This window comes from Lutjanus erythropterus, chromosome 20 (genome assembly GCF_056507025.1).
Source record: "Lutjanus erythropterus isolate fLutEry1 chromosome 20, fLutEry1.hap2, whole genome shotgun sequence".
NCBI lineage: Eukaryota > Metazoa > Chordata > Actinopteri > Lutjaniformes > Lutjanidae > Lutjanus > Lutjanus erythropterus.
The window spans coordinates 23,989,377-24,009,232 of NC_139336.1; the positions used below are offsets into that span (position 1 = coordinate 23,989,377).

Consider the following 19,856-nt stretch of genomic DNA (forward strand, 5'->3'; position numbering starts at 1 on the left):
GACCCCAGGGCACCTTAATGGAGTCTGGTTGCTTTGGAGAAAGCAATATTTGGCTTATATGATGGCAGTTTCCTGCTGCAAAAGGCTGACTGACAGTAAGGTTAAAGAGTGAAAATATTCTAAAAAATATTGTACACTTACTGATATTAATTTTTCTAGATGGGCCTTTTTTAAGTGCCCAAAATATATTTTGTTGCTCATCCTGTCCACAGCAGTACAATGCTTAGCTCCTCGCCCTGCTGGTACTCCTCTCTGCTTCTCAAAACTGAGGGCATGTGGACTACTTACTATCTACTGTAGCCAATACATTTACTTGTACCTCATACAACCCCACATCAAATAATCCAAACTATCTCTTTAATGCATGCATGCATTTTAAGTAGCTTCTCCTCCAATGCACCTGCAATGAAGACATTTTACATACATCTGCATGCAAACAAGACAATCCAGCAATTTGCATTTTGAGCTCAATGGGCAGGAAATAAATCTTTGGGAGAAATATCTATACGAGCAGCCCCGTTAAATCAACATCTCCGTTAAGCTTTTGCTCTGTTTGAACAGCTTTTTCATCGAATTTTTCCAAATCACAGCGGTGCTCCATCATCTCCTTTTTCCAGTGTTGACATTCAGAATCTTTGATTGTTTTTCCATTCATCACTTGTTCACCACTGCCCTCATCGCAACCCTCTTTTTTTACCGGCACCAGTAGACTGGGAAATGAGGAGACACATTATCTTGTCCTCACTTCACACTAACTAGCGTGCACAGAATAATCAAACCTGTCACCATAATTGGGTTTTTATTTTTTGAAGAAACTGCAAGGTAAAAATATGCCAGGAACGGCTGTGTATTAATTAATCTAACTGGAGCTGGGTGTGTTCTCTCACACAGTAAACATCCAAACAAACACATGCACACTGCCTTTCCTGTTCTCCTTTGAAACTCTTAATAACTGAACATTTCATCAGGCGCGATTAAAGGATCCACTGTGCTTATAGTGGTATCCACCGTGTCTTCATGCTTACGAGACAAACTTCAATATTGGCCTGTAAGATGTGTCCCCTGCTGTCCAGTGTGTGGGCTGTGTACCACCACGCGGGGAAGGGCTCCTGCCGCCAAACAAATGTTCCTGTTTCTGTCTGGAGCATTCCGCTTTCATTACTCACCGATCTCATTCCCCTGCCCCATAATCAAATCCTCATTGAGTGAACTGAAACTCACTTAGCAGCTCTGCCAGTAGCACGCAAAACACATACATGTACCCATACAATGGACTGCACAGTCTATAATCTGCACACATTTGACTTAAAAGGATAGCTCAGACGATTTAATGTTGAGGTGTATGACCGATAGTCAGTGTATTACCTACAATAGATGGTGGTTGGCATGTTCCCAGTTTGGAGCAACAAGGAGGGGCGCCAGCACGATAAGCAGGAAATGTATTGCTGTGGACAGGGTCAGCAAAAAAGGTAGTTCAGCCACGTATAGAAGAGCTACCCTAAAAAAACTGTACTAGTTTAAGTGTACACTACATTTAGAATATTTTCACAGTTTTACTTTGCTGTCAGACAGCCTTTTCGGACAGGAACCACCATTATATAAGCCAAATATCAATCTCTTCAAACCAACCGAACTCCTTAGAGAAAATCAGTAATTTTAGCTTGCAAAGAAGAGGAGTCACTGGTCTATGGGTGGTACTTGATCTGTTAGTACTTTGGTCCACGTAGCATTTTTTTTTTAATCTTGGACAGCCTCATATCTGGCACAGGAGCTCAGAGAGGAAAATGTTTTTAAAAGTGTGTGTGTTCAGTTCTACTTTTGTAGCTCCTAACTGAATCTCTGCCTCTCGACTCAAGACGAGCTTAATCAAGACGCACCTTTGAGTGGGTAGCCCAGATGCAAATCTCCACCATGCTGGTGTGACGAGCCAAATCAAATCAAGGCAGCGTGTGTGTATGAGAGTAAGCAGGTTGGTGCTCATAGTGAAAAAAGTCATACAAATAGATGCAAACAGATAATACAACAAAAGGGGTGATGCTAGACTGTCCAACGACAGCAGCCATAAGAATGCAGCCTTTTTTTTTAACTGCACAGACACTTCATTCCAGCACCCTGCGAGCACTTTCTGCCAGAAGAAAACACTATCCTGTCCTGTCCTTTAAAACACCAAAGTCATACAATGACACAAACAAACCAACCGACTGAGGCAGCAGCAGACCATCAACTCCCGTGTTCTGTGAGGTAAAATGACTAATGTTGCCAGTGGAGTTTGGCTGGTTTGGACAGAGCGATATCTGCCTTATATAATGGTGGTTTCTCTTCAGAAAAGGCTGTCTGATGCCAAAATAGAGTGGTGAAAATATTCTAAATATAGTTTGCACTTAAACTGATATTGATTTTTTTAAGATGGGTATTTTTTAATTGGCTAAAATACCTTTTGTTGCTGACCCCATTCACAGCAGTTCATTCCTTAGCTTCCGTGTCACTCCTCTCTGACTCTTCAGACTAGAGGTGTGCCAACCTCCATCTAGTGTAGGTAATTACATCAAGTACCTCATACGATCCCACATCAAATAGTCCGAACTATCCCTTTAAAGCATTATGGAAGCTCCAAATTCAATTATCAGCACAGGAAGCAGGTGCTGTTCACTTTAACTCACTATCCTGAACATCATCATCCTACTGTTAGAACTTAAACCCCTTCTCAGTCTGACATTGTATCGCTTCGATCAGGTGCACAGAGCAGCCAAAATCTGCTAACAGACAAATGAGAATCCACATGAGGGAATACAGATATGAACTTGCCCCAGTGCCATTATACCAAGGTGATTCATGTATCTTAGTGCCACCGAAAGAGAATTCATTTCAGCTCAGAGTCTATCTGCGGGGCCATGGAGCTATTAGTGTATAATGTGGTTCAGACAGTCGCAGGCAGGCAGAGGCAGAAGCAGAGCGGCTTCACAACCACATGACCACCCAATTAAGAGCCTATTGTTGACATTCACAATGGCACAAGTACTGTACTACCCACACACAAAAACACAGTGTATCACAGTGGTACTCTACATAGCTGGAGGCATAAAGCATACTAATAAACTGACACGTGCACACACGATGAGGGGGTCAAAATATTCTGATATTCAGTCATTGGTTTAACCCCAAAAGTTAAAATGTAAGGCCCCGCACACCCCCATAGGGGTTTTCACCTATTCAGTCTGGTGATTCCTGTGCTCATGCTGGATTTATTTAAAGCCATGTTTCCACTGTAGGGACTTTACGCAGGGACTAGGAACCCTTGGAGGAACTCTACTGCAGGGACCAGGGTCTAAATAAAGGATGAATAATACTTAATAAAATTATTTTACCCTCCCTGCTCAGAGGGTAGTACTTTTGAGGAGTTGTGTTTTCTTCATTGTACTAAGTCACATCAACATGGACTTACAGAAGAACCTACATGACATTATGACTGTCCATTGCTCATATGGCGTCATGCTACACAATAAAAGAAGGAACCTCTGTCCGTCAGTCCTGTATTATCCTGGGCTTTCTCACCCTTTATACCCATCATAATTACTAGGAGCCCTAGAGGTTGAGTGTGATGTTAGTCAGAGGACAGGTTCTCAGGAACACTGGAAGTAGCTATAATGTGGTTCTCTGGCAGGTATTTCAAAAGGCCATACGCTCCACGCTGCCACGTGTTCTTGAACCGCCACATGTTCTAAACTGTCAACGTGCGCCAAGCTGTCATGTGTTCAAAACGGCCATATCTTACAAACAAATATGTTCCGAGCAACCATGTGTTCCCACATGAACTGGCATCCATTTTGAACAGCCACAAGCTCCGAATGGCCGCATTCTCCAAACGGCAACATGCTCGGGATGGTTCTGACCCCTGAAGCAACACAGGGAGCCCCTTCTGAATGGCTAAGGAAGATGCTGGAGTCATGGGTCTGAAGAAGTTGAACCCTGTATGTGGTAAAGTCTGAGTGTGAAGTGTGGTGGCCTGTTTGCTCAAGGACCCATCAGTACTGACATGCATGTAAATGACCCTCAGGCCCTGAACTAGATACAACATCAGTCTGTACTCAGTAACAAATCACTGAACGGACACCCAGACCTGATGACGCCAGATGTTAAAATGCAAAACGCTGCCTTCCCAGATACCTTGATACTCTGTCAAATATCAACTATGGTAAATAAATCAACTGTGGTGAAGTTCAGTTCAGGGAGCTATAATGTGGATCACAGGTGCAGGATCATCAGGGAGATGTCAATCAAACTCTGCACATGGTGACAGAGTCCTGAAGAAGTCTAATTAGGCAAAACACTTCAAATCATCATCCTAATGACGCTACCCCCTGGGCCTAATACGAATGCCTGAATTTCATCGGTGGAAAGTAATATATTCACGTACACTAAAGTACTAGAACATTTTTGAGGTACTTGTACTTTGGTATTTTCATTTCATATACTTTATACTTATATTTCACAGCATTTCAAATTTAAACATTATCCTTTTTGCTCTATAATATTTGTTTAGCAGATAAAGTTACTAGTTATTTTCAAGATTTTATTTTTTACATACATGCATAACACATGATCAACTACTTAAAATACTGTATGGTGAAATGTTATACCCTGAACTAGTTCAAATAATCTTTAACTTGATAAAACATTAAAAATGCTCACATACTACAGACAGCCTGAGTTCACTGCTAATAACCACATAGACCTGCCCCAACTCCAATCCCTAAAAATAACAACGCTGGACCACGAAAGCTGTCTTTTATAGAGATAGAACTAAGAATTTCTTTTCACATAACCAACACGTTATGTTTATTCCCATTTTTTCCTGATATTTAAGCCTCCACAGGCATACATGTAAAGCAATGAAACAGTTCTCAAATGTTTTCTGGCATGCACCCCTACAGAAGAATGTTGGTCTGCCTGACTCACTGTGTGAGTTATAATCTATGACCCTGACCATCATTCTGAAATATCAGTAGCCAAACTGTGCTGTTATCGATAAATCCAGTGGCGCTGTCCGTGGTGCTGAAGTAGCAGACGGATTTGTAATTGTGCCTTTTTCTCTCAATCCCGCCCTTCTGTTAGCGTCATCTTGGTGGGATTTAAAAATACTGAACCAAAACAAATGTTAGGGTTATTATGCTCATGAGTTGGTTCCCAACCTAGGGGTCCTGACCCCACTAGGACTGGCCAGAGCTTCACAGGGGGTCATGAGACCTTCCTTGATTTTAAGGGGTGTAAGAAAACATATAAAAATATGTACAGTAGGCCTCTATCTCAGCATTTCATTTAATTCTGTGAAGGAAACTAAATTGAGCTTAGGTATTACTGAAGATATAAAATTTTAAGAACTCTCACCAGATAAGGACCAGGATCTGGGTGTTGTTTAAAAAATTGTGAGGAAGTACCAGTGCCAGTACCCTTAAAGTAATACCAATACCAGTAAAGTACAAAAATTGTTTTTAAAGGTTCCTCTGTATGAATAGTGCTGATTAGCTGCAAACAAAACCATATAAATAGTCTTTTTTTCTATATCTGGGTTCCAAAAGGAATGAGGTATCATTTGACTGGAGAAGTTTCAATATTTGGTTATCTCAGTCGATACCTTAAAGGTATTGAGTACCAATACTCAGCCCTAATGGCAGTGAAGAGCACAAACAGCCTCGTCCTTCTGTAGAAAAGTACACAGTTAAAACAACAAAGTCAGAAGAAAAGACTGAATTTGTCAAAAAAGAAGTATGTATGATTGTTAGATATAAAAAAAAATAAGGAAGAATTGTATAAAAAAGATATTCAGTGTAAATAATCAGCTCAAAATTCATACAAATTTCTTGTTTTACACAAACTTCCTGCAGCATTCAGTGTTATATGAATTATCCATAAAATATGTCCAACTTAGGTCAGTTGTCCCCGATGGAGGTCTGGAGTGCTTTTGTTTATTCTGAAATTGTTCTGAACAAAAAAAAGTTATTTGGAATTTAAAAAAAAAAAAAAAAATCCAAATCAGTGAAGAATACATGTTGATTTGACAACAGTCTCATAGACTAACAGTAAATTATGCTGTAAAGTGATTTTCCACGCTGTCTGTATGTTTGCTGGTTTAAATCTCCCTCTCCGCGCGATGCAACTTCCGTTTTCAGCACCATGTACAGCTCCGTCACTCTCATTTTTTCATCGAGAGCTTACACGGCAGCTCGAGGCGGGGAGGTAAACTTTTGGCAATATCAGAGAGTGAAGGTTTATCGCCGCGTATCCGGCAGCGTTTGCGCGTCCGTAGCCTCGATGTTGAGCTCGGTCCGACGCAGCGAGAAATAACTGCGGCCACGAAGGAAGGAGGGAAGAGAAGAGCTGAAGGGGAGAGGCTCCGGAGAAGATAGAGGCTCCCGATATGAACTGAATATGCACAGAGACGATTCCGTGAAACACATCTTTCTGCTGCCGGGCTGCTGCTGAGGGACCGAATCATAATAATAATCATAAGAGCAATTAAAGAGAAGAAAGGAAAGAAAGAGGAAAAAAAAAAAGCAGCGCAAAAGAGAGCCGGGGAGGAGAAGGACTGCTGTGCGGGGGGACGCAAAGGGACTCGATCTGCATGTGAGACCGCTGGTCCAGCACACACCGGAGGCAAGAGATGCAGCCTGCGAGCAAGCTCCTGACTCTGATTCTCCTCATCTTCATGGGCACAGAACTCACCCAAGTAGGTTCTTTATTTAACGCCATTTTCCACCTCTTGTATTAAAATAATAACAATAATAATAATGATAATAAAAAAGCTAGAACTGGCGGTTAATTGGCTTCAGATCCGCGGAGAGATTAAGCCCGGTTACCTCGCATAAAGAGCCCCGGTGAATTAGCCCTCTACCCCGCTTAAACAGATTAACGGCTGGGATTACATGATGTGAATACATTGTGCTTGACGGGCGCGGATAGATCCAGCTCAGAGAGAGAGAGCCAGAGAGCCCCCTATTCAGCGTCTCCACCGACTAACGGGCCAGATAGAAAGGGATGTGTTGCATGATCTGTCAGCTCGGCCAGATTAATCAGCTGCACGGCTCTTCTAACGCAACGTGCTGCCCGTGGCCGTTTCTGAACGAGGGCCATTGTTGCTCCGGATTGGATTGTTGCCTCTCACAATCAAATGCAGTGTCTCAAAGAAAAGGTGTTTTGAGCATGCTCAATGACCACACTGTGACTTATTGTTGGATGTGTATGTGTGTGAGGAGGGGGAAGAGAACATTTAGTCCAACAGTACAGCTTCAGAAGTAACAAACAACACCACTGGTCAATAAAATGCATCTGTGTGATTCTTTGCTGGAAGTAGTGATTACTTCAAGCTCTCTGAAGGTCCATCTGCAGCGATACATAAAATAGTTGCTGCTGCATTAAACTGTTGCCATGAGGACTGCAACTAACTATTCATTTCATTATCAATTAATCTGATAATTATTTTCACGATTAATCAGAAATGGAAGAAAAATAGGGGAAAAGTGATGTCTTCAAATTAAAGCCAGACTGATATATTGGTTGACCAATATTATCGGCCCGATATTGGCCTGTTTGGTCCGTCTGATGTCTGATATGAAAACTTCTTCTTTTAAAGAGAACGTAATGGAGATTTTTTTTTTCATTTGTTAGCTTTAAAGGCATAATTCTATATTTATTTGATACTTCTTTACTTTCTTAACTCAAGTTTGTATATTTTATTTCTAGTGTTTTATAACTATTAATAATATCAGTGAAAGTTTACTGCTTCAGTGCCCTGATATCATTTTGGACAACAATGTTTATTGTTAAACAGTAATGGAGATTGTTTTCATTTTTTTTTTTTTAGTGTAGTTGTTTAAAGATTTATTTTTACACACACACACACACACACACACACACACACACACACACACACACAATCTATCTATATATATTATCTAAAAATATGTATGTCCACACAACATTGGATTTTCATATAAACTGTCTAAACATAGTTACAATGTGCTTCACACTACCAAAACAATAACAGAATCCAAGAAATTGGCCAATATATTGATATCGCAGTTTTTGTTTGTTTGTTTGTTTTTGTTTTGTTTTGTTTTTTTACTCCCTACTATCAGGATCAACATCGGCTGCAAAAATCCAGTAGCCTATCAGTCAGGCTCCACTTCAAATAGCTTCTTTTGTCCAACCAACAGTACAAAAAACTCAAAGACTCTATTTATTGTCATAAATGTTAAAGAAAAGCAGCAAATTCTCACATTTAAGAAGCTGGAACCAGCAAACATTTGACGTTTTTGTTTGAAAAATGTCTGAAACAATTAATGAAATAATCTTTTAGTCTCCAAAATGTCAAAAATCCTCATGACATTTTCCCAGAGCCCAAAGTGACATCTTCCAAGCCAACTTTTGTCCAACCAGCAGTCCAAAACTCAGAGACTCTTAATTTATTATCATAAATAATGAAGAAAAGCAGTGAATCCTCACATTTAAGAAGCTGGAAGCAGCACAAGTTTGACATTTTTGTTTTAAATGTCTGAATCGATTAATAGTTTAATCTATAAAATGTCCCAAAGTATTGTGAAAAATGCTCATTGCAATTTCTCAGAGCCCAAAGTGACATTTTCAAATTGCTTCTTTTGTCCAACCAACAGTCCAAAACCCAAAGACTCTTCATTTACTATCATAAATGACAAAGAAAACAGCAAATCCTCACATTTAAGAAGCTGGAACCAGCAAATGTTTGACATTTTTCCTTTAAAACTGAAAGGATTAGAGCTGCAATGACAAATCTGTTAATTAAGTAGTTGTCAACTTCTCAATTAATAGCCAACTATTTAGACAATCAGTTAATCATTGAGTAATGTTGAAGAAATGTCCACATTCAAAATTCCAGCTTTTTAAATGTTAATATTTAATAGTTTCTTTACTTCTCTGTGACAGTAAGCTGAAAATCTTTGGGTTTTGGGCAAAACAAAACATTTGAGGACACTTTTTTTCACCATTTTCTGACATTTTATAGACCAAATAATTTACGTTATTAATTGAGACAACAATAAAGTGAAGGAAAATAATTGTTAGTTGTAGCTTTAGTCCAAAATCCTTACATTTAAGAAGCTGGAAGCAACAAATGTTTAACATTTTTGTTCAAAAATGACTGAAACAATCAATAATCAAAATAGTTGGTGACTAATTTTCCTTTAAATCGATTAACCAGCTAATCTTTGCAGCTCTAGTTGCCATTATAAATTCTCACACACACTCTCACAGTGGGGGTAGAGAGTGAATTTATTTATTTATTCCCAGGCCCTCCTGCCACCACTGGAATGAAGAGTTTGATGATTTAATTGCCCTTGCTTGAGCTTGAGCAGAGAGTCATATTTCATGGGCTTCACTGTCGTGTGAATCCAATTGTGGTTGGTAATTGGAGACTAAAATAAGGAAAAAATCAAATGTGCCACTGAGGTACTATCAATAAATTAATCTCTGTTCTCTCAGTCTATGTGTAATATACTCCACTCCGAGTGACAAACTCAATAAAATGTGTGTGGAAGTAGGTTGCTGCAGACCCTGCTGGCCCCGATAGCCAGTGTGTTAGAACAATATTGATGTAATATCGCTTTGGCAAGAAATATGCCGGCAATTGATTTCTGCAAATTTATGAGGAATGTCAAATAGTGTGCTGCTGTGTGAGCACTTTTTATTCATGAAGCAACAGCTTGGTTTTGAAATTCATGTGGAATTTGATTTGTAATTTTGATCAAAGCTGTAACCTCAGTCGCGCACGCCTATGTATGTCTGAACTGGACAAACAGTGGAGCAGCAGCAGGGTGCAGAAAAAAAAGATGACACCATTGTACAATGAGACTATTTGCACATGGAGCAACAGTTTGGTTTTGTTATTCACATGGGATTTGATTTGTAGATTCCGTTACACAAGTAACATTATACAATCTACACAAGCTTTCCAGACTTTAGTTCATTTTTAGCCTCATTTAATCTTACTACTACTACTGCTACTACTACTACTGCAACTACTAATGATAATGATAATTAAAAACGTCAAGAAAAAAGTGCTGGTATCATTATAGTATCTGTTTCAGCAGATATCAAATGTTAGATATTGGCTATTTGCACACGTAGCAACAGCTCAGTTTTGACATTCATGTGGACTTTGATTTGTAGTTTCGATGAAAGCAGTAACCTTATGCATACATGACAGTTGTAACCTCACACACACACACACACACACGCCAATATACTGTGTATCTAAACTGGACACACAGTGAAGCAGCTGCAGAATGTGCAGAAAAAATCCTAACACAATTGTACATTGAGGTTGTTTTTACACATGGAGCAACAGCATGGTTTGACGTTCATGTGGGCTTTGGTTTGTAAGTAACCTCATGACACACATGAAGTGGTAACCTTACACATACACCCCCATGATCAGAACTGAATACATAGTGAAGCAACGGCAGAATATGCAGAAAAACGCTGACACAGCTGTTAGAGATAGGACCCAATATTGATGAATCCGATACCTGATCGACATTACTCAAACTACACAAGCAGTAATGCAATATAGTTATCAGCCGATATCCAAATTCAGATATCAGAATCTGGTCAGAACTGAAAAAAGTGGATCTGACAATCATACAAAGAGACTATTGGCACATGAAGCAACAGCTTGGTTTTTGACACACGTGGGATTTGATTTGTAATTCTGATTACACACACACGTCCATAATCTGAACTGGACACAGTGCAGCAGCAGCAGAATGTGCAGAAAAAAAGCTGACATAATTATTAGAGATGGGACCGATCTGATCCATTACACAGGTAACATTAAACAAACTACACAAGCTTTCCAGACTGAAGTATTGGTAATGGTATTAGGTTAGGATATTGGGTTTTGGACTTGTAACACTGATTTGCATTCTGATCTAGATTCCATTATACAAGTAACTTTACACAAACTACACAAGCTTTTCAGACTGAAGTTCAGTTTCAGCCTCAGGTAATCTATCCAATTTCAGATGTCAGAATTGGAACAGAACTTGAAAAAGTGTATCGGTACATCTCTAACAGTCGTAAAATGAAGCTCTTTGCACGTAGAGCAACTGCTTGGTTTTGACATTCACGTGGCATTTGATTTTGATCAAAGCTGTAACCTTACACACACACACACACGCTTATAATCTGAAATGGACACACAGTGCAGCAGCAGCAGAGTGTGCAGAAAAAAGCTGACACAATCGTACAATGAGGCTATTTGCACTGATTGATGGAAGCCATCAGTCTCCAGAAGAGGGAGGGAGGGAGGGAAGAAAAGAAACGTGAGCGTGTTTCACTTTGGGTTTCGTGACAGTTGGTTCGGGTCCCGCACGGTTGCAGGTCAGGGCCCGACGTTATGGCGACAGTCTTCTCTCTGATGGCCTGAGAGAGTGTGTGTGTCATCCGTTTGAAGGTAAGTCGATATTAGTCCGTGGCCTCGCCTGTCTGCTCGCTTCCAGGAGAACAGAAACACAAGATTCACTGACAGGCTCTATTTATACTATAGAAACCCACAGTGCATTTCACTGTAGGACGGAGAGGCCTCTCCACATCTCATCTCTGTTTGAAGACAGATATAAAAAGTGAGAGGTGTAGCTAGAGACGCCTTTTTATTGCCAGATTACTCATGAGAGGAGGAAAAAAAGGAGCCAGGCAGGCGGCACGGCCTCGACCTTTTGATGCTGAACAAATGACGCTCTCCTAATGACCACATTAACCAGCTTGCTTCAAAAGTCTCACACAGTTTCAGGCAGCTTTTCTTAACATCTGGCTGAGGGCGCTGGGAGACACCTGATTAGTGGCATGCTCTCCTTTTCGATTCCGCCCGCGTTTATTCACCTCTATCCCCCTCCGCTGAAGGATTTGGCTGCAGCCTGGTGTTCACATAGAGAAGAATAGTAAGCAGCCAGAGCGGCATCTGTTCCTCACCTAGCGGCTCCCCCATGGCTTCAGGCCCACATCCTCAAGCATCTCGCAGACACCTGACGAAACAGATGGCGCTGCCATAGCCGCCCCTTTGACACCAGGCAACCTACATACCATAGCTAATCCTACAAACAACCATCATGCAAAGAATTACTGTAAAACACCTGCACGTGTTTAGGTTTTAGATTCATGCACAATTTAAGAACGTCTAATTCACATGAAATAACTAAAAAATCTGCTTTGCCAACGTGGCCACAAGGGCTCCAGCATGCAGGGGAACAATTTGAAACAGTTACTGTCTTTTTAATGTATGAAAACCAAGATAAAAAAACATCAATGTGGTTTCATGTGAGAAACTGAAGATGGAGTTGAGCTGAATTGCAATATGCGTGGTGTGATTGGCAGCCAGGGTTGAAGCTATTTATTATTCAGTATGGTTGGTTGAGTGACGAAGCAGGAGGGGAGAGAAAGAGAGATGGAGAGAAAGTGAGCAGAAGAGGAGTAGGTGGCACATTCTGTAGTTCACTTGCAGGTTGGAAATGTGTGCCTTTTTTTTTTTTTTTCTTTTTGCTACTTTCATGAGCATTTACTACATTGGATTATTGAGTGTGTCAATGTGGTTCTCGTACAATCTGGACACCTGTTAACTGTAATGCAATGCAGTGCAGAGCCAAGTCAGAAATACTACTATTTTCAAGCTTTAATGTTTTTTTTAATGTTAATTTGTGATTTCTGAGGCTGCTGTTTGTTGTCATTTATTATCGTTGGTAATAGCCTGAATAATATTGGATTTTTTGGGGCCAATACTGTTATTATGGAGTAAAAAAAGAATCAATATATTGACTGACATTGTTTAGAGAAAAAGAAAAATGTCCACCATATAGAATACATTCATAAACATACATACGTTTTTTTACACTGATCCCTCAAATACACTTATCAAAAGATATGTACAAGGATATTTTATAGTCTAACAATAAACTTTATTGTCCAAAATGATGTCAGGGCACTGACACAGTAAATTTAACTTTTATATTTATATAATTTATTTTAAATTCATTGAAATATATAAATGATAAATCGATACATTTATTTATAATTTTGTAATGTATTTATACAAACAAAATTATAAATTATCAATAACTTATTATTTTTCAATTATTTTATTAATTATTTATATCACAAATAACTATAAATTAGAGCCTGATACCAAAGAAAGATATGGACTGGAGGTAGGATAACTTTTTTGTCCAAAATGACATCAGGGCAATAAAACAATAAACTTTAACCAGTATTAGTGTTAGACCCAGATAGATAAATAGGTCAATCAGTATTATCAGCTATGTCTATTTTTGTCTATGTCTCTATTGTCAATGTCTTTATTGGTATGGGTGTATACATTTTTTGACTGGACATAATACAGATTGTTTTCATTTATTTCTTTTATTTTTAGTTTTATAGGCAACATTTTCTGAACATTTGGTCCCTTTCAGTATAAATATATATATATATATACTCTTTGTTTTTGAGTTTACGGTTTCAAAATTTTTACATTGATGCATATGTCATTATTATTATTATTATTATTGTCATGACATAATATTAATATTGGCCGATACAATATAAAAGATTAATAGAATAATTAGATATTTATAATTTAGAATATAATCATAATACCTAAGGTCTGAAAGTTTACTGTTTCAGTGACTTGATGTTGTTTTGGAGAATTAAGTTTATTGTTAAACTGTAAAATATCCTGCTTCCATTATATGTCTTTGTCACAAGAGTTTGATTAACACATTTGAGGGATCACTGCAGTATCTGCTGATTTATTGATATTGGGATGTTTTTATGCCCTAATATCATCTTCGGCCCCAAACAGTATTGGTTGGGCTCTAACAAACTTGAATTAAGAAAACAGATTAAATAAAATGCTGCTGAGAAAGCCAGAAACTAAAAAAACAATGTGGCTGTTATAAGCCAACACTGGGCCAGTAATCTCAGTCTGCCAATATACTGGTCAGGCTCTAATTATTATGTTGCATTATATTTTAAGAAGCGTCTGCTTGTTTGTCCCTCCAGGCACGTTTACACCCTTCACCCACCCCAAATCATAATTTGTGTCCTCTGTAATAACTTCAAAAGGACACCTACAGTATGCAGCACAGAACCACAGGCCAAAACTGCCACATAATTTAATCAAAAGCTCTCTTACACAATCTTATTTATGCGGGGTTATTCTATCAGACTGCATAACTAATCATTGCACAAGTGTTGCTGCTATTGTGTTTGCACATTTGAGATCTTATGAATCAATCCTTGTGGTGCAAGTCTAATGAAAGCTGATAAGTAGTCTATCTGACTGTCTGATGACTGATTGACTAATTTATTTTATTCACTGAGTCCATCATCGTTCAAAGTGCACCTGTGGAGTTTCTTCTGAGAACTTCATAGTGTATTAAACCAACTTCTGATCATGTGTTTCACCTCTCTTGACACTGAATTGGTTTGGATTCCGCCCGTGAAGCTTAGAAAACTAACTGTATCCATTTAGAAGGCTTTGTCATCAGAGAGGCCGCTGTGCTGCACTGAGCTGCACCATAATACACAAGAAGACTGTAGACTGGACTGTGGACAGCAGCGCGCAGCGGTGAGCTGACCCCTGCCGATACTTTGGCAGTAATCTGTGGAGCCATCACTCCTCTGCGCTCTCACCTCAAAGGTCATAAAGAAGAGGGAGAGATAAGAGAGACAAGAGAGGGAGGGGAGGGGGGAAAATGTGGAGGCTGAGTGAGTGCAAACTTCACTCACTCCCCTCTTTCAGTTTACCAGAGAAATGCATTATGTAGGGGACAGAAATAGCTGTGGACACAGAGCCACTCTTGCTATTCTGGGGACCTCATGTATGATGCAGTGCTGCAATTTAGCCCATAGGCTGCAGCATTAGCCTGCAAGCCTGTTGATGACTTAGAGATGACAAATAATTCATCTGTCCCGAGCCGGAGAGATTTAATTCTGAACAACAAAATGCACCATTTAACTGCAGCTGCTGATGCACGTGCAATATTCTGAGTCCAACAACCAGAGATTCAGTGCATAAACACGAGGTTTGATAATATAAAGTCAATGCAAATCGACAAGTTATTTTTAATGCAGAACATTTTCTCAGACGTTTTCAAAGTGGGAGTGTCAGGGGAGACTCAGTGAATGAAAATGAAAACACATCACATTAGTTAATGCATTAGTTATCAAAAGGAGACCAAATAGAATAGCCTGAACGTGTGTGATTTGGTTAAAGAGATACTTCAGAGACGCAGTTTTGGGGAATTTTACAGTTATTCCCTCTGTGCCAGCATCAGAAACTAATAAATGCCCACAGACAGACAGTTTTTTTTTATGTATTTGCTGTAGTCTGAAGTTATGTAAAACAGCAATATTAGGCTATTTTGGTGTTATTGTTGTGTGTCTAGGGCATCAAATAGACATCATGATCCCATATACCAGGAATTGACCAACAAAAGGTCATGGTTTGTACGTGTGCTTGAAAAGTGCTTGGATCTTGGATAAAGTGCTTGAAAGTGCTTGAAATTACATTGCATTACTGCCATATGACTCACTTCCTGACTTAATAGTACTGTTCTAAATAAACCCTGGTCTGCTTACAGACAGGTTTTGTTATCAGCATTTATGGTGTCTGATATGCACCAATATACTGCTTTTTAATAGACAAAAGTGCATATTGTTTTTTATTTTTTATTTGGTCTGGGAGCATTGTATGTGTTTGGTCCTTTTCAGATTTAATATGGACATATATTTTGCTATACTTGTATTTGTGTATTCATGGTATATTTATATTTACTAAAAACACTATTTCAGTGCCCTGATATCTTTGACCTTAATGTTTATTATTGCATATACTGCCTCCATTACATATCTTGGTCAGAAGTGTGAAACACTGTGCAAAAACTGTTTATTGTGTTTTATATTCTGTATTCTGTACAGTGCTGTCGATCAGTTTTTGTCATATTTAATCTAGAAACCAGAAACCATTTAAACCAGACAATATTCCCATTAAGAAGCTTGAATCAGAGAATTTTTAGGGTTTTTTCTTTTTTACTTAAAATGTAACTTAAAGGGATTAATCAATTATCAAAATAGTTCTTGATTAATTTAATAACAGATTAATCACAGAGAATATTGGCTTAAATATTGAAATGGGGTGGTTTTTTTTACTCCCTCAGTATTGATATCGGCTCACATATGTATATAAAAATGTAATTTACCACAGCTGTAAGGTGCTGGAAAAACCTGAAAATGCACCTCGGAAATTCTTGGAATATGCTTGAATTCGTCCCTGAAGACTGAGGGGTTACCTTTTTCCAAGCATTGTCTGAGTGGAGGCCCCAGAGCCCTGCTTTAGATCAAAGAAACTTCTACATTTTGTGCTGATTCCTTGAATTTTAAAAGCCCTGGAGCTGCCAATAAAGTCAGAACTAATGTAATAAATGCCAGCAACATAATTTGTCCCCTCTTAATGTAATACAGGCCGATTGTGTAATAACTGGCCAGAACAATAATAAAAGTTTCTGACCCAATAATGTAATAACTCTCCCTGCTAATAATGTTAACATTATGAGCGCATTATCAAAAAATAATTAAAAAGGTATTAACTGTAAATGTTTTAATACACTTACGTTACTATGTCTCAGTCTTATTTCTTATCAAGTGTCAGACTTTCATAGTAACACTCACACTTACTGTTGCTTCTTTCAAATAGCTGCTCAACAACCTGGCAGGTCCTGACCCCTTAATCTTGATCCTAACTCTGAGTAACTTGTCCATGTCAAAGTAACTCAGGTTTTAGAGCATTTGAAAGAATCAACAGTTTCAGTGTCATGGAAGTGTGACACTTTATAGACAATAAATAAAACATAAAGTGATGTAAGTACAGATACAGATGTTTAGAGTTGTTAAAAGTGTCCTGAGCAACATAAAAAAAGACAGGCAGAGGGCAGGGACTCTGCAGATACAGATACCTTACATTACACTGTGCCCCAAAACTTCAGTGGTTCAGAAACTTTATTACATTACTGACCAGTTACTGCATTATTGACTCTTATTACATTAGGAATGTACTTGGCACTTACTACATTAATGTAGTTGTGACTAGGAGCTTACAAGTGGTGATTGAAAGGGATTGTATTTATGTGAGTCTATACATTGTTTTTTGTTTGTTTGTTTGCTTTTCTTTAGGAAAATGTTGCACATTATGTCTATTTATTGGCAGTTATCACATTAATTAATAGTTATGATATTACTGGCTACTACAGGATGTCATAGTTCGGGGTGTAACAATTCATCGACCTGGATCGACATACTGATTTAATGTTTAATGATCCAATATGATCAGTGCAAAGTGAAAACAGTGATCTGTGTCATCCTCTTTAAGACATGCCTTTATTTTGAAATTCCCATTTATTTTTTGCAAATGTGTGATGAAACTTGTCATAAGTGGTGATTGAAAAGGGTTATGTTTAAATGAGTCTACACTTTTTCCTTTTTTTTTTTGGAAGGGTGCAGTTATTAATGGTAGTTATTAGATTATTGGCTGCTACAGGGTCATAAGTGGTGATTGAAAGGGATTGTATATATGAATCTACAACTTCTTGAGGAAAATGCTGCATATTATGTCTTTAACAACTAAAAAATTATAACATTATCGATAATTACACTATTGACTGCAATAGGGTTATAAGTGGTGTCTATACAATCCTTTTATACGTTGTTTTTTTATTTCTTTTTAAGGGAAAATGTTGTATATTACGCCTTTAAGAACAGAAAACTGGCAGTTATTACATTAATGGCAGTTATTATATAATTGGCTGTTACAGGCTCATACGTGGAAGACTAATTGAAAGGGATTATTTATATATGAGTCATTGTTTGGTCTGTTTTGTTTTTTAAACAAAATGTGGCATATCATGCCTTTACGCAGGGAAAATGATTACATTATTGGCAGTCATGGTTACATTATTGGCTGCTAGAAGCCCTTCACTTTTGATTCCAGCAACGCCAAATTCAGCTGCACGATGGCGCCAGAGTCTCACAAATCAAAAGCTCATCCTTGAGTTTGAAACATCCAGCAAACCTCTCAATAAAAACCCATCCTGAGCCCTGAACGCACCACTCTCACTGAAATGCGACATTCTGCATAACTGGCGTGTTCGTGGTGACATGTCAGACATTACAGAGTTGAAATGAAAGGGCAGCTTTACCATGCATGATCCTCTCCTGTCACTGTGTGTCCGCTTTAAGTACTGTCGGCCGACCTCAGCCGCACTGCTTCATTGTCATTTCCCCCCCGGGGGAGCAAACAGTGTCGGGCAGCTTTGGGCGAATCCGGCGCAATCCCAGATATCACCATGAACGGACCCCAACCTGGCTGACATCATTGCGTCTGGCGATATAGATAGATCCGTAGTACCTCCTCCTTCCTCCTCTCATCCATTCGGAGCAGCCCGTGTGTGTGTGTGTGTAGTCAGTGGCACTTAATCACAGAGCGCACCAAGGAGGCAGGAGGCAGGAGGCGGACCATCGGGCGTGAACGAAATAGTAACGGTGAAGCGGAGAGGAGAGGCAGGCAGTGTGCGGGACAACGCAGGGAGAGGAGCTATCCAAACCAGAGGACGTCCTTTCCTTTCTCTTTTCCTCTTCCTTTTGGATCAAGTGTTGCAGTTTTTTAACCTCCCGTTTTCGGTCGTCCCTCTCGCGTCCGCCGCCGTCGTTTTGGAGATGTCCAAAAAAGAACCAGCCGAGCCGGAGTCCCGGGTGAAACAACAACAGCAAGCCGCTCTGGGCATCATGACTCGCCTCGCTTGTTTCTTCTCACCGGAGTCTGTAGAATGAAGACGGCTTGAAATAATAAAAAAAAAAAGTCCAGAGCAAAGCGCAGAAAGATGTCGGTGCCTTTGCTGAAGATCGGCGTCGTGCTCAGCACCATGGCGATGATCACCAACTGGATGTCGCAGACCCTCCCCTCTCTGGTCGGGCTCAATACCACCAAGCTCACGGCGGCGCAGGGAGGGTATCCAGACCGGAGCACCGGAGTAAGTGCGCAAGTTTCGCGTAAATCCTGCGCCTGGTTTGTTTCCCCCGCCTTGAATGATTGAACCAAGCCCTGCGATTCAATTAAAATCAAAAGATAGGCAGCATATGCGCGCTTTTATTCATAATTAAGTGGGAAAATTAAGTGGTGCGCTCGCAAGGCGCATGAAAAAGTGAAAAAGACTTGGAGAGGCTTCATAGATATCCTTCCTAGGCTGCGTTTGATGTCGCTCCAGCTGCCACTGACTAGGGCTGCTGAAAGTTATTGCTTCGTTTCTTCTGGTATTGATTTAAATAGGTGATCCACGGTGCAAAATGCCAAATTTCAAGCCATTCTCATTTTTTGTCCCTCCTCTTGAGGCAGCGGGGCTCCTCATTCTTTCCTTTTCACCGACTGTGTGAATGAGAGAGACGCTCAAAGCTATGATACTGTTATATAGAGTCGAGATGAAGCGTTTCTTTGTTTCTCTGTCAGGCTGCTGGCAGATTTGGAGCTGTTTCTGTGCCAGGATGACATTGTGAGCGCTCTGTCAAGTGGATGTTTGCACAGAAATTGAGAACAATGGGTGCTGGAGGCAAATAAATAATAGTAAAAGCAGGGGCTGATATTTACTCCTAAACATGCTGTGTTTAATTCATGATTTTGAGCCGATTCAGGCAATTTTTTTTGCAGCCCCTGAGGTTTAATTTAATCATTTTTTTGTCAGTGATCTAAAATAGTATCAAGGCAGCTGCTCCAGAGTGATTTTTCTTTGTCC

The 19,856-nt window shown here is 39.5% G+C and overlaps 1 protein-coding gene across 2 annotated transcripts in view; it reads left to right on the forward strand.

Annotated features, from left to right (window-relative positions):
* The first annotated feature begins 6,181 nt into the window (after positions 1–6,181).
* The window catches only part of olfm1b (olfactomedin 1b), a 36,694-nt gene continuing 23,019 nt past the window's right edge, over positions 6,182–19,856 (forward strand). Inside the window, exon 1 of one of the 2 annotated variants that reach the window (XM_084745469.1) lies at positions 6,182–6,724. In XM_084745469.1, the coding sequence (XP_084601595.1) occupies positions 6,659–6,724 (66 nt within the window). In that variant the 5' untranslated portion in view covers positions 6,182–6,658. Of the gene's footprint in view, positions 6,725–18,281; positions 19,101–19,856 lie in introns of those variants that run through there. The other variant, XM_084745468.1, reaches the window with a different exon arrangement.